The following is a 17,013-nucleotide window of genomic DNA, read 5'->3' on the forward strand; positions in this document are numbered from 1 at the left end:
ATGTTGACATGATGAGATCCGGGATCTTGTCATCTCATCATCTCTTCTAAAAGATGTTGACATGATGAGATCCAGGATCTCGTCATCTTAACTTTTGCTATCAAGATGTCGACTTCCCGAGATAATTATCTCAACATCTCGGTGGCACTTTTAAGCTTCCATATGCAGGGGCGCTTTTGCACTTAAGTGTTTATTTACGTATATTGCTTGGTTTGCATATAGGTCGACGTGATCTTCACATACTCTAATCATTATAATAACAAATCTGATACAGCTACATGATCAGGGATACTGGACTATTTACGTGACATATGTTACAACCGATAATGTCGCACCAACGCATTATGTCGTAGATTGCGACATTTATATGCCAAGAGCGTCCGATGCTTAACATTGCATAATGTCGCAGTCAACGCATATTGTCGTAGTTTTTCTAACGCATAATGTCACATGTCGCAACGCATAATGTCGTGCTGGCAGTGGTATTTTCTTCAGGACTCGAACTACAGATAAGATATAAAATATGCTTTCACTAAGTATTTTGAGACACGAGAAAGAGAATTAAGTGATACGGAAATCAGGATAACTCTTTGTGTATGGATATTTATCGGTTTATTGCCATTTCGTCTACGATCAGTTAGTCAACTATCAACATAACCAGTCCAATAACCATTTCGTCTAATTACCATCTTGTCTAATAGCCAGTTGGTCTAATAGCCGTTATGTTTATTATCATTTAGTCTTTCAATTTGTCCAATATCATTACGTCTATTACCTTTTGATGTAGTAGCCAGTTGGTCTATAATAACCACTTGGTCTACTCTCATTTCGTCATTGTTCCATTTGGTCTAACTTCAGTTGGTTCGTTATCACTTTGTCTAAACCCATTTCGGCTAACAATCATTTGGTATCGTTGCCATGGATGCAATCACCAATAGGTCCAATCACCGGTTCTAGCTCAATTACCTCCCGAACAATCACCTTCTGAACTACTATCCCCAGAAAACTACCCCGAGGACAATTACCCCTAGACAATTACCCCGGACATTTACACCCTGAGGACAATTATCCCCTGAGGACAATTACCCCCGAGGACAATTACCCCCACTTACCTACCCCAATTGTTACCCGAAATGGGTTAAGACAAAGTGATAGCGAACCAACTGAAGTGAGACCAAATGGAACATTGACGAAATGAGAGTAGACCAAGTGGTTATTAGACCAATTGGCTACTACATCAAAAGGTAATAGACGTAATGATATTGGACAAAGTGGATATTGGATCAACTGAAAATAATTGGAATTAGACTATGATAATTAAAAAACCGGCTATTAGACCAACTGGCTATTAGACAAGATGGTAATTAGACGAAATTGTTATTGGACTATGTTGATAGTTGACTAACTGATCATAGACGAAATGGCAATAAACCGATAAATATCCATACACAAAGAGTTATCCTGATTTCCATATCACTTCATTCTCTTTCTCGTGTCTCAAAATACTTAGTGAAAGCATATTTTATATCTTATCTGTAGCTCGAGTCCTGAAGAAAATACCGCTGCGGCATTATGCGTTGCGACATGTGACATTATGCGTTGACAATTTGCTACGACATTATGCGTTGCGACATGTGACATTATGCGTTAGAAAAACTACGACATTAATGCGTTGACTGCGACATTATGCGTCGGACGCTCTTGGCATAATGTCGCAATCTACGACATTATGCGTTGGTGCGACATTATCAGTTGTAACAACATGTACATGTATTGCTCAGTTGTACTGCATATAGTTGGACTATGTACACGGACAGACATTAATATAAATCATTTTCATTTAAGTATAATGTTATGCAACTTCAAATAATTTATGACAGGATTGTCTATACTTTCTTCTGCCAATATGGGTTTGAAATGAAAAAGACAATTTTCTCCGTCATAAAGCAAGTTTATATAAATGTATTTTCGCATCTATAAATGTTTTTTTTATCACTGACCAAATATATTTTCTACTTTAATAATTACTTTGAATTTGTGAAGTTGACTCTTGTTTGGCCTCATAGATAGAATTATACTCACCATGTTAAAATGAATCTTTTTTAAGCAGTCATCATGCATTAAAAAACAATCTATACTAAAATTTGAAAAGGGCTACTTCTCTTAAAAATTAAGTGTTTTTTTTTCAAAATGTCGACAAGAATCTACTCGATTAAAGGAGAGTATATTCATCATGACAAGAATTTTATAACGTTTGCTCGAAATATTGTGCTTTTATTTAACCCAAGTTGACATTAGAGTACACCTCCCAGCACACATAAAAGAATATCCCTTACCGTTCGAAACTGAATCAAAAATATTTTATAGCAATTTTAATTTACTAATGACTCATGCATTCGATTCCCCGAAAATATGAATTTTGCAAAATGTAAAATGATCTTTATATACGATTTGGATGTACACACTTATAAATATAGTAATGGTTTACTAAGAAGATAGCTACCTGAAACACAGTTCATCAATGTTAATGCACATTAGTTTTATTTTTATTATTGAACTACGGAGGGGTTCGGTTATATTGTTAGTTTTATCATTGTTCAATGGCCTGCTTTTAAGATGGGAATGATAGAAATGTATTTTGCTCTTAATACATGTAATATCCAAATGATTTGTAAAGTCATTATAAAACGCTGTTTTAAACAGATACTTGCATTATGGTGTCAAGTTGTCATTGAGGGGCATATTGATAAATATTTTCATGAGGAGCGACCGTCCCCTGCCCCCCCCCCCCAGGATGAACGTCTTTGTCCATTAGGTCTATTTCCTCCATAAATATAAAAAGAAGAATTTAAACCTCATGTTTGTTTTTATCAATTTCGTCAAGAAAGTTTGAGTTTTAAGAAACACTTTTAACGCATAGGGAATTTCACATTAAAATTTCAAGACACTCTACGGTTCGTAATAAGAACATCCTTCTTCCTCTTGGAATGCGCTATAATGGACTTGGTTTCTGGTATTGTAGTTGAGGTCACAGACGCCATCTTTGAAATTAAATGAGACGCAGTAGTCTTCCTTCAAGCACTCAGCAGCACAGCGGGTCTTAGACTTCTTATTGACAGTCTTCTGTGTGTATCCACGAAGACATCGGTTGGAGAGAGATGAAGCCTTGTAAGAACTGGATCGGGTGATGGCGGCTGGAGCTGCATTGATGCACACACACATAGATATCAAAATAATCATGATCAATAATTATTGATTGACGGCAAAATCCTAGGCACCTATGTACAACAAGGGCCGCGAAACGGGGGAGAGGGCTTTTACCTCGTGCCATTTTTGTCTTACCTGCATATAGCAGAGTGAGACTCTCGGCGCCGCTCCGCTTTGAAATTACATCATTAACTAAAAAGTATATGGACCTAGTTCATGAAACTTGAACATAAGTTTAATCAAGTATTGCTAATCTTAACCTAAGATAAGTTTTTGAAATGTCATCATAACTTAGAAAATATATGGACCTAGTTCATGAAACTTGGCCATAAGGGTAATATTACCTGAGTTTCAAGTCACATGATCAAGTTCAAAGGTCATTTAAAGTCAATGAACTTTGGTCAAGTTGGGGGTATTTGTTGAATACCATCATAACTTTAAAAGTTTATGCATCTGATTCATAAAACTTGGACATAAGAGTAATCAAGTGTCATGACTAAGGTCAAAGGTCATTTAAGGTCAATGAACTTTGGCCATGTTGGAGGTAATTATCAATTGCTGTCATAACTTTCTAAGTTTATGAATATAGTTTATGAACTGTTAAGATAGGGGTTATCAAGTATCACTGACAAGTCTTAGGTCACATGATCAAGGTCAAATGTCACTTAGGGTCAATGAACATAGTATTGTATAATTATGTTAATGGCATTTTTGTCAATAATTATTTCATAGTAGTTTTCAAAGTCAGCACTACTGCTATATTGAATCGCGTAATGTAGGTAAGACTAGCAGAGGCGCTCCACTTGTTTTTAATAATATATACAAAAGCGTGAAAACATCCAAGTGGTTTTGACTTCTTTGCATGGTCACTCCCCTCTTTAAAAACCGCCCACGGCCCCTGTATAGAAGAACAGACATTAACCTTGGTCTGGCAATCAACAGCAGAGAAAGATGATCATAATAATGGGAAAAATGGGGGACAATTACGATTTAAGGCTGACCACTTCAACGCTTGTCCCAAACAATGAAAAGACCTACATGCCCTACACTAAACATCATTTTTGTTTTACCATAAACATGATAAACGGAATGTAACACCACCTGTAACGGATACCTGGGTAATAAAAGGAGAACCCAGATATTAAATGGATGATAAATAAGCTATGATATACAAAATATTGGTAGGGGAAGGCGGGGTAACTTGTGACACTTTTTGAATGTTAGAATTGATATGATTAATGATCTTGTAGAAATTAGTACCTTGCCTTACAATTCAATTCTTCTGAAATATATTTCACCTATATATAACTTTCTACTCCCACACTGAAAGTCACTGTCACCTTTGAAAAAAGATTTTCAAATGGCTCAGCTTGCCCATCTGTGGGGTAAGTTGAGCCACCTTCTGGGGTAAAGTGAGCCACAAAAACTATGTACAAAATATATGGAGGAAGAACCAGCATGTCAATTTTTTATTCAAAGTATTTTGACTTGCTAATTCGCTATAAATACCAACATCCTCTAATAGGAAAAGAACAGCCATGTAAAGTTGCTCCTTTCTGCCTGCACATCGATGTTTTTTTAAGGTTTGTTTGACTTTTATATACATTACCTTAAAAATTACCATGACTCAACTTGCCCCATGTTGGCTGGCTCAACATTACCCCAGTCCTAACTTAATACGATAATTTCGCATCCACACATTTTTAATACATCCATCATGACTGTAAAAAACTATGAAAAAAATGAAGATCCATACCTAGACTAACAAAGTTGTTCCTATGTCTTCATTATATTTAAAGGCGTGTGCATGTAAAAGGCACTTATCTATTTCACAACCGTTTTTACTTTTTTGGCTGAAATTTGTATTTTTCCCTTAAAAAGTATATTTGTTTCAAAGTTGAAAACAATGTGGTGGGGTTAAGGGTTATGCAATGGGTCGATGATACATGGCACCACCACAATGTCTGACTCATTCATTATTTGCCTGGGGTTCATGGTGGCTCAACTTGTCCATGCTCAACTTACCCCGCCTTCCCTTAATATTAACCGTATTACCTTCACAGAGTACTTGGGAAAGAGCGATTATACACGAATGGTCCTCAAGTCCGCTAGGTTTGAAGTATGCCACACAATTGTAATCAGTACCACCAAGATAACCGGTAATCCATTCTATATAATGAAAATATAATGGTATAAACATGACAAATAGATGATATCCAAATTCAAGGGATTCATACACACATTATCTTTTGAAATTTGGGATTGATTTTGTCTCACTATCAATATGTTTTAAATAAGAAAATTTATAAGAGAAAGTACATTCTTCCATTAAGTTATTTTTTTTTATCTCTAAAGATATTCATTGCCTAAGGAATATTCCAGAATGTCTCAATGCTTTCTTTCTCCCTCTTTTCTCCTCTGTAAGACAGTTGTGAGTTGTCTTAATTATATTAGTTTGAAGGTTATTGGCCCATGCCTTTTATTTATTTTAAAACGTAATCCGTGAATTGAGCTTGGGTCCCAAATCTCTTCCCTCTCTCTTATTTCTGCTATCAGCGTAATTTTCTCTCCTTCATCGAAATTGGCTTTCCTTTTTTTCTCAGCCTCCATCTTGATATTCGTTATGATGCGATTTTTGCTTAGACACATAAAACCAAAACGCATCGACTTACCGCGGAGCAGCTGTTACGTTCGCAACAAAAGTTGCGTGACGTCACATTTGCTCATGACGTCATAAGAATTTGAGACTTTGGCATAGCCATATCGTCTGACTTGAGACAAACGTCTTAAAGTTTATAGAATATCGTTAGGGGAGATTTCTTAGACAAGCAAAATGCTAAGAAAAATTGCTCAAACTTAAACAAGAAGCTTATCTCGTTAATGGAATACGGGCCAAGACTGCAGTTTCAAGAAAAAAGTTGCTTAGCCATTCATCCTATACGTCTTAGTCTCGCAAAACTTTTAGCCAAATTCTAAGACAAAATTCTAAGCCAATTCTTTATGGACTACGCGTTTTGGCTACGAATTTTGTCTTAGACAGAAAATAATGATAAAATGCTTAGATTTTTGACTTAATGAATTAAGCATGCTTATCTCGTTTATGGAATACGGGCCAAGGGGCCCGTAAAACAAAGCCTGGCGATGAATAGCAAATATGAAAAAACACTTCTCATTGGTTCATATCCGGCACTTTGAACCGTTTGCGCATGAAACATTAATCTTGATTGGTCTATCGACTTAGTTATTGATCGCTTATCTTTGTGTTACGGACCCCATGAATGAATTTTCAGTAAATGAGCCCTACTGAAATAGGTGAGCCTTAGCTTTAAAATGTTACTTAGGCCTTAATAAAACGTTCACTACCGTAAGATGTTACTTTTGAGAAAAAAATTAAAGTTCAAAAGTCTATTGAAACGCATTACATTATTGTACAAAGGTGACAGAAAGGAGATCCCATTAAAATTTCCTTCAAAGAGATCTTTAAATTAGCTCCAAAATTGTTACATTATTCAGTGAGAATCAATAGCACAATGTCTACAATCTTTAATGTTCTGGAAGCACAGTCCCACTAAAGACGGGAGGATACATCAGGGGCGGAAGTCTCTCCCAAAAGGTAGGGGGACAAGGGGCTGGAAAATCTGACAAGCAAAAAAAAAAGAAAAGGTTTTCACCCCAAAATTAAGGTCATCTCGTCCAAAAATACATGTTTTATTTCGATTTTTTAATGATGTATTTCTTACCATCATAAAATACCAAAAATAGTAGGGGGACATTTGATATTGTGTCCCCTCCCCCTAATATTTCGGGTAAGGGGGGACGCATCTCCCCTGTCCCTCCTGGGATTTCCGCCCATGGGATACATGTATATTGCATCATATAAAATTAATAGTACCTACCGCTAGAGCTGGTAAATGATGTTCCATCTACACATTGGAACGTCCCCTCCACGTCTTCATCATCGCACCCTACCCACACATCTTCAATATCTCTTGGTGTAGGATTATCATCCGTGCTAACCGGACCAAGATTGTTGATGTATTCCGTTACAGCATCGTATTCGTCTTGATTAGAAGGAACGAAGAGTTGAGAATTCGCTCGGGTACAGATATCTACTGCGTTAGCTTTAGTCACCCAACTGTTCCCCAATATTCTATAACATCTGTTTCCGAATTTCCACCAACCTCCGTCGCACCTGTACTTAACTTCTAACTCTGTTGACATGATTCCTAGTAAATAAATATTAAGAATCATATTTAGAATTATACTGACGCTCAAGACGAGGAGGGCTAGCAGCGTATTTCCCCATCTAATAGAGCAGTGGAACCTCACATAATAAATTCAAAATAATTTCAAAATCTACTGAGGTAATTCCCCACAAGAGCTTGACTTAAAGGCAGGCGATGTCGTTTCAAAGGTAAATTGGAAAGGAATAGGGAGTATCTATTTATGAAACAATATTTTCAAACGACATTGACTAAACGAAGTAAACATGCCCAAAAGCATCACCGTGTTAATTGAGTGGCACATAACATTAGGTATATACAGGGGACAGTTGCTCGCGAGATGGCAAAGCGAACGAGCAAAAAGATGAAAAAGGGAATATTTATTTATGTCACAAATTTCAACGCAACATACACATAAAATAATTTTATATGTAGTCCTTGCCACCCCTCCCCTGTATGAATCTGTTATCTTTCAGGCTATCACAATTATTGACAATGTCCTTTGCAGAAGATATAATCTTCTCTTATTATTAATCTGTTTTCCCCATTTTCTCCTTTATCACATCCCTTGTATTTTCGTCTTATTGTTTCACCATCAATGTCCTAAAATTTCCTACCGAAATTCTCATCTATACCCCCGTTGTAATAAAGATTGTGATTATTTCGTTACTGATGGGCATTTTCAACATTTTCTAATTTTAATGATGGTAAGTGGTAAAAATAGGTATATTACAATTGAAATTGAAAAAAGATTGTTTTCCTACTATAGATTATACTCTGGTAATTGCACAAATGAATATTTACAAGACAAATCCGTTATGAACTCCTAAAGTTTATCATTCGACAACACAAAATATTATTAGTTTGTATAGAAAAAGTCAATTTACTTACCTTTACCCATCAATATGGACAAACAAATAAAAACACGTTATGGCGTCTTAGACGTTTTGATGCCATTTGAAGGTGTTATTATCTTTGTTGGTAAGATGTTCGGAAACGGTCTTGGGGTGGCAGAACGTTCTGTTAAAGACGTAGTATTGTCCTAGACTCACACCAGAGTATACGGCGACTAGAGGCAAAGAAAGTGAAATACTAAAACTTATATTTTCATTGTATTATTCAGCTATTATTAAATTACAGGTGTTCGTCATGAAAACAATTTATTCAGTCAGAATCAGACAGAATTTTCAATTATGTGAGTGTCCTATACATGCATGCGCCATTTGTAATTTAAATGTGGATTTCAATTTGTTGATGAAGTATTTTAATATTTGATTAGTTTAGTAATCATCCCAACCAGTATACAGTAGAACGACAGTTGGCTGAGAAACTCAAATTAATATAAAGGTTATTGATTCTTTTTACGAATTGCCTTTAAGGCAATACGGGTACATCCCAAACGTAAATCAACGTAGAGAAAACTTGTTTCACCCGAAAATTAGATTTTACGAGAAGTAGAAATAAAGAGTCAGTTATATTGCAAAGAATCAGATAAAGGTCTGGAAAGCATGACACATTATGTTGTTCAACAAGCTAACAAACTGTCAGATCTAACAACTTGCCTTGGATTGAACACGAGAGTCTGACTGTAGCTACTGGAACAGTCAAATAACACTGTCCTGCACAAGGGAGTCATCGGAAGTTAAATTTGATTAAACCATTTATTAAGTCATTTGATTTTTCATTGAGGAAGAAACAGCTTGGGATCATACTGTCAATCCAGTTTTGAAGAATATTTTGGTATTAATAAACATGAGTGGCGGGGAATTGTTTGTTCTAAATACAATTTATATCCTCGATAAGGATCAAGAAACTATATGATTATTAGGGTTTTAAGGCGAAGGTCTTATGCCCAAAATCATTTACAGGGACGCCATTGCAGCTCAAACAGCAACAATAAGAGGTATTGCTTTTCAAAGTGGTTTGAGGCACATTGCACTCTTAAGACAAATCAGTCGAACATGACTAGTTAATATGGTCAGCTGGGTGCAACTGTTATTCTAGTCATATTTGACTATTTTCTAGTCACATTGTACTAGAAAAGAGTTATTTCTGACTAGAATATATGTAAGAAATGTGAATATCAGTGATTGCCATATCAGTTGCTCCCAGCTGACTACTGGTCTAGTCAATTTGACTGATTTGTTTTAAGAGTGTGGAATTAAGTTTTTAGATGCTCCTCATTCCCTTCAAAGCTCGTGCGACGATAACGTCCCAAACCACAGCACACACAACACACCTTGCATCCCACTTACTCAAATTAATCATGATAATACCGCTCTCTTCTATAGATGATTAACTATAGAAATGATTAAAAGGGCACTTTGCATGCATTAAACTCATTTCGTATTATAAAACGATGGCAATTTTGTCGTGGCTTAAGAATATACCGCATTATGAACAGGCACAATCAAACAAATAATATTATTGACTTGCTCTCGATTATTTTCTTAACACTCCCCCCCCCCCCGAATAAAAAAAAGCCCCCAAAAAGATGACCAACATAGACAGAGGGTTGCATTTTTTGCACACCTATTACGCTTTAATATATCTCACTGGTTCTACGTACTTATCGTATACGATATTAGTATCAATACACAGCAAAAACTGTGGTGTTAACCGGTGTACATAGAGGACCACACCAGTTATTTTACACAGGTGTTAAATTGGTGGTGTAAGTTTTACACCTATACGTGTTATTACAACACCTATGGTTGTTACATTTACACTCTTTGGTGTTATGTTCAATCTCTAGGTTGTTATTTTAACACCTCAGGGTGTGGTCCTCTATTAACACAATTGGTGTCAGTTTTAACACCACAGTTTTTACAGTGTAGTATCTTAGAGCATGGCTCATTAAGATACTACATATTTTGTTTACAAATTTTCGGCATTAAGATTCCATTTTTTAAAGATCGGTATGCTCGATCTGTAATAAAAATCATAAATCAGAAAAAATTGGAACCAATGGGATTCGAACCTGCCATAGTAGATGGCAGGTTCGAATCGAGCATACCGATCTGAAACACATAGGAGTAATGCCGACAATTTGTAAACAAATTATAATTTCCTCCTATTAAAGCCTCTTCATTTACATACTACATATTGACAGGTACACTCAGACATTGTCATAATATCATTATACAACACATAGATAGATTTTTGACAGCTGATTGGATGAATGCGCGTCACATGACATTCAGAGGAATCAGCTATAGCATGCCAAACATGAGACCCGTGCAATAGTCGACTATTGCACGCCCCAGCAAGAGAGCCGGCAGTGTAATAGATCCCCAACTCAATAAATGCGCGTATGCACATCACTGCGCTGAATATATCACGCGAAGATAAATTTTGCTAAATACTAGTAAAAGGCTGAAGTTAGACCCGAGGCTCGAGCTAAAGCCGGGGTAATAATAATAACAACGCGCCTCGGAATAGAATATTTCTAGATAGATGGCGCTATATAAATGCCTATTATTATTGTTATTATTATTATTAGATCTATACTCCCATCCCTACTCCTTCATAGACCTGATACTGTAATACTTTCGATTTATGTTGGTTATTTGATGTTGTATAAAACAAACGTTTTGTCATTCTTGTGACCGTTCGAATATTTTATATTCGGTGCAAGTTGAAGCGGTCTATTCAACTTGCACACTGATGTATATTAGGAACGATCACACTCTGACTCATAAACACTGAATATTTGTATATTATGTTACTATCGTTGTCTCTTCTCTTCAGTATATATTTTCAAAAAAATTCTTATCAATGTTTGTTAAAAGGAGATCAATGCCCAAATTAGCATATTCATATAATAAGGATTATTAATCAAACAAAGTGATAAACAAATGGATTTTTTTTTAATTTAGTGGATGTGGACTGCAAATCACTGTACACATTGATATTCCACGCAAGGTTTCCAACTTTCAACTGATAAGAGTGAGATCAAGAAAAATATCTTGTCGGGATGAATTTTTATATTTTACTTAACCGATATACCTGCAAAGTTGACTAATTGGCATGTAAGGCTGATAGAATTAGAGAGAAGGGGGGTGTAGAGAGAGAGAGAGAGAGAGAAGGGGATGGGGAGGGGAAGGAAAGAGAGAGAGATGGAAAATGAGAGTGCATGGGGAGCATTAGTGAGTACTTTAGGTGATTGAATAAGGTCACATGAATAGATAAAAGTATCGGTTTATTCGTCCAATTACCAACTCGTCTACTATCATTGGGTCCATCATCAGTTCTTCCACTATCCACATGGTCTAATTGCCAATTCGTCTACTCACCGTTTAGTCCATATAACAGTTGGTCTAATTGGACTAAATTTTAATTGGGCGAAATGAATGAAAATAATATGGGCAATAGACCAACATGCATGGTTTTAAGACAAAATGGTCAAAGAGAAACGGGTGATTAGACAAAGTAACGATTTGGCTAAATAGTTATTGTACCAAATGGTTGTTAGACGAAATCTTGATGGACGAAATGGCATTAAACTAAAGATGGACGATGTGATGAGTGGACGAGTTGACATGAGGCGAACAGGCAATTTACCCCAAAAATGTCATGCAGGGGCGCTGTTGCACTTAAGTGTTTATTTACGTATATTACTTCGTTTGCATATAGATCGACGTGATCTTCACATACTCTAATCATTATAATAACAAATCTGATACAGCTACATGATCAGGGATACTGGACTATTTACATGACATATACATGTATTGCTCAGTTGTACTATATACAGTTGGACTATGTACACGGACGGACATTAATATAAATCACTTTCATTTAAGTATAATGTCATGTGACTTCAAATAATATATGACGGGATTATTTATACTTCCTTCTGCCAATATGGGTTAGAAATGAAAACGACAATTTTCGCCGTCATAAAGCAGGTTTATATAACAATGTTTTCTTATCCTAAATTTCAATAGAAGAATTTAAAACCTTGCAATAATATGTTATTTATCTTTCTCATAATTGGAACATCAATTTCGTCAAGAAAGTTTGATTTTTAAGACACACTTTTAACGCATAGGGAATTTCACATTAAAATTTCAAGACACTCTACGGTTCGTAATAAGAACATCCTTCTTCCTCTTGGAATGCGCTATAATGGACTTGGTTTCTGGTATTGAAGTTGAGGTCACAGACGCCATCTTTGAAATTAAATGAGACGCAGTAGTCTTCTTTCAAGCACTCAGCAGCACAGCGGGTCTTAGACTTCTTATTGACAGTCTTCTGCGTGTATCCCCGAAGACATCGGTTGGAGAGAGATGAAGCCTTGTAAGAACTGGATCGGGTGATGGCGGCTGGAGCTATATATATATATATGGAATGGAAATTAACATTGAATTTGATTCGATTCAGTTTCATAATTGGAAGACAATGGTGGCAACATATCAGTTATAACATCTAAGTCTGGTATAAAAAAGTAGAGAGCAAAACATATAATGAAATAAAAATGGGGGCACATAACGATTGGTGGCCTATCGAAGGCTTGTCCTTATAAAGATAATCATGCTTAGATATGTATATACAGATGCACAGGGGGAAATAGCAGGGGCGTCGATCCATTTGTCAGATGGGGGGGGGGGGCAAAATCATGAATCAACTTTCCAAAGGCGCTCGATCACAAAAAACCCACACATACACACACATAGGCCTATACATATATATTTATGACTCATGAGAAAGAGACATATCTCACCAACAATTTAATGCGAGCGCGAAGTGCGTGCTGAAATTTTTGGTATACTGACCTGAAAACCGGAAAAGGTGCCTGTTTAGGACTGTTTGTAGTAACTCAAGAGGAGGATAATTATCTCATTACACAGACAATGCGAATGCCGAAAAAAATTCTTTATATTCTGACCTGAAAGCATGATATTCTAAGCATTTTTGGTACCAATGGTTAAGATGGGTATTTAAAACAACAATAGATGCGAGCTGAAAATTTTGATATTTCGATCTGAAAATTGACAGTTTAATTGACGTTTTTGATAAAGAACAATATATATATCCAATCCAACAAAATATTATTGCAAATCGAAGCGGGAGTTCTTTTGAGGTTTAGAACTGAAAACGGGACATTCTATTCACCTATTTAGTCATGAAAAGTATGGGTTTTTGCTACAGAAATGATGCGAGTGCGAAGGGCGAGCTAAAATTTTTTATATTCCAATCTGCAAAGCGGACATTTTGAGCACGATTTTAAATAAAGAACGAGTTGTGTATCCCAATCTCGCTTGCTGATTTATGTGTAACATAACAATCTTATTTTATTTTGCACATGCGGAATTATAAGGGGGGGGGCAGAACGATATGTTTGCCCCCAAATATTTTCATTGGTGGGGCGTTTGTCACCTGCCCCCCCCCCCCGATCGACGCCTCTGGGAAATAGTATCTTAGACGATATTTGAAAAGCGAATGTATACATTTCTTTTCAAAAATTAAACAGAGAATGATAACTCATTGTTACATGCAGAATTAGTCAGCCAATTAGGAAAGTTCAAGGTTGTATTCCTATACACAAGGTCATTCAAATGTCCTTTACAATTGAATATTTTTATTCATTATCTTGTCACTGTTTTTTTTTAAGAGATTGCCATGTTCTTCAAAGGTCTACATGGTGGTACAGACTACAGATAGTCGTAATTGGATCAAAATTAATAGAAGTGGATCGGGGAGGGGAGAGCAAGATGCAGGAGCACCCATTAAAAGGGAGTGGGACATGTCCGGTATTCGGGACAAATGCATTCCCTTCAGAAAAATCCTGGATCTGCGCCTGTAAAATCTACTTGTCACATTCCCCTCTGAGCAAGATCCGCATGAGGTGAGGATTTCGATCGGTTGTGAAGAGCAGATATTTTTCTCCCTTTCCTTTTTTCGGGGGGGGGGGGTTAATGAATTACCCTTTAAAAAAATATTTTAAAAAATCGCGCAATAAGATGATTGTTATTTTTTTCTGTAATTGCTAAGCAACAAGCAACCGAAAGACGGCAGGATTAAGGAGCTCTGAGCTCACCGAATAGGAATCGAACCCAGGTCACTGGATTTCGAAACCGCCGTTTAATATCGTGGTCGGTTGTTTAGTATATATTTTATAGTGCTCTTTTTTCAAAATGAAATGTGCCCTTTTCCAAAATGAAATGGCCTTCATCATACAAAATTTAGGCTATAAATTCACAAAATTTTTGGCTCGCGCTTCGTGCTCGCATCAATTATTGTTTAGTAAGGTATTCATTCTGTTCTTGCTTGCAAAAAATGCCTAGACTTTCCAGTTTTCGGGTTAGAATATCACAAATGTTCGATTCGCGTTTTGCGCTCGCATCAATTATTGTTTAGTAAGGTACTTATTCTGTTCTTGGTTACAAAAAGTGCTTAGAATGTCCAGTTTTCAGGTTGAAATATCATCAATTTGTCAGCGATTGGTGAAATAATCCTATTCACCTATCACTGAATGCAGTTCTCATCAGGCTCCTATACAGGTCAGTAAATTCAAAATTTCAACTTTTTCATGATGACAATAACTTTTCGAAAAGTTTAAGATTTCACGTCTTATTACATGCAAAAAAGTATGAGCTCGCGATTCGCGCTCGCAACATCTCGCAAGGATGCCCATTAACAGTATTAGCGCCATAATTGACCATTCCGCTCGCTCATGGAAAAAAAAAATCAGAAATCAACCCCAAAAAGGCTTTACTCAACTTAACTACTTCACGCAGATGATATGATGAAAATATCAGTTTGCACCAAAATGCCCATTTTGACATAAAAGAGCCCCCCTTTTTTTTTGCTTTGCCTCCAAACGAAAAGATGTTCCGCCTCCCCTGCACCTCTCCTTGTTGGAAGTTCGTGATTTATATGTGATCTGTAGTGTCAGTTGAAATTTACAAAACATTAATATTACCTTCACAGAGTACTTGAGAACGAACACTAATAACGCACTCCGTATCCTCAAGTCCGCCAGGTTTAAAATACAATAAACAATTGACGTTAGAAATTCCAGACGGGTATCCGCTCGCAAACCATCCTAAAGTATTAGACAAAATATATATATGATGTATATGAATATATCAATGTAGTTATCCTAATGAAAAATATCGCTTTACACAAGTTCTCAAATTGAAATAATGTTGTATTTTTTTTTCAAGTAAATGATAAGTTATTCATGTTTCTCCTACAATACCACAATGGTAACGCATGCAACAACTGCTGCGCGATGCCTGCCTATGAAACAAAATCAAAGACAGACTGGGTGGGATTTTATTTTCCTTTGATTTGATAAATAATATGTATATGGGATAGCTTGAACCCAGATCACTAAGGGCACTCTGGTGATCTAATGGTTATGGCACTGGTCAGGTAATCCAGATGTCCTGGGTTCGTATCCCACGCGGCCTTCCTAATTTTTTTTCATATGCAGGCATCACGCAGCAGTTACTATGTTACCCTTGTTTAGAAACGTGTAGTAACCTATCGTTACCTTTATCAGCCAACGATGAATCATTTGATTTGGATTTTAAGTAGTTTATGATAGTTTGATGATTGTGATAATATTATTATAATAATAATATTATTATTAATAATACAGACAATGTTATGATAATAATAATAATATTCATAATATCGATAGTGTTGATAATAATAATTCTGCATTTATTATGTATATACAGCATCCTCGCTTCCCATGGCCATGGTCATTTATTTTCTTTAAAAGTGGCAGAGTGCACACTTGTCAACCTGGGTGATCGCAAATAATACCATGATGCCGATATTGAAATGACAGAAGAAAGTGGCAATCATCGGGTAAATAGGTAAAATTGATAGTGGTAACATCGTCAGAGCAATAACACAGCATGGGTGTAATAGGCAGAGCTTTGGTTAACATGGAAGATGTAAAAATAACAGCAGTAAAACTGGCAGTGATGAAAAAGCAGATGTAAAATGGCAGTGGTAAAAATGACAGTACTATAATTGGTAGTAGTAAAAATGGCAGGGGTAAAAATGATATATAGGGATAAAAAAGTCAAGGGTAAAAATTCAGTGGGGAAAATGGAAAAGGTAAAATAGTGACAGGTGTAAAAAAATGAATAGGTAGAAATGCTTAACCCTCTCGCTTAAACATTCAATATAAACATGTTTTCACTAATTTCACTTTCTTTTTCTCCTATTATGATTATGCCCCCCAATCAAGCAAATAGTAGGAGATATACACTTTGAGAATTATGGCCCCTCCATTCGGCCTCTCGCTATAGTCGCAATGACTGTTATAATACAAAAAAAGGATTCAACAACCATACATGTAAATGTCATTATTTATAAGATTCGCTGGTCACAATCGACGAAGCAGGTCACTATTACCAGAGGTGGGTTTTTAGTCAAAATCAAATTACGAGGGTTACTATATATAATGACGAGTAAAGAGTAATGTAAATAAAGGGTTCAAAAGTTTCGTGAGAAAATTTTGACCTTTTATTTTGAAAATAGAATGAAAATAATATACAACGATGTTTTTAATCACTGCACACTACTACCCCGGCTTTAGCCCGGCTACACTGATTGG

At 36.2% G+C, this 17,013-nt stretch overlaps 1 protein-coding gene across 1 annotated transcript; it reads right to left on the bottom strand.

The window, feature by feature from the left end:
• Nucleotides 1–2,949: 2,949 nt before the first annotated feature.
• LOC121425349 lies at nt 2,950–7,636 on the bottom strand. Its single transcript, XM_041621377.1, has 3 exons — nt 7,104–7,636; nt 5,233–5,376; nt 2,950–3,200 (listed from the first exon to the last, which is right to left on the bottom strand). Exons 1-3 carry the CDS (start codon nt 7,456–7,458, stop codon nt 2,950–2,952), a joined length of 750 nt encoding a protein of 249 aa, XP_041477311.1. The 5' UTR covers nt 7,459–7,636.
• Nucleotides 7,637–17,013: the final 9,377 nt, after the last annotated feature.

Source organism: Lytechinus variegatus, chromosome 12 (genome assembly GCF_018143015.1).
Source record: "Lytechinus variegatus isolate NC3 chromosome 12, Lvar_3.0, whole genome shotgun sequence".
NCBI classification, from domain to species: Eukaryota; Metazoa; Echinodermata; class Echinoidea; order Temnopleuroida; family Toxopneustidae; genus Lytechinus; species Lytechinus variegatus.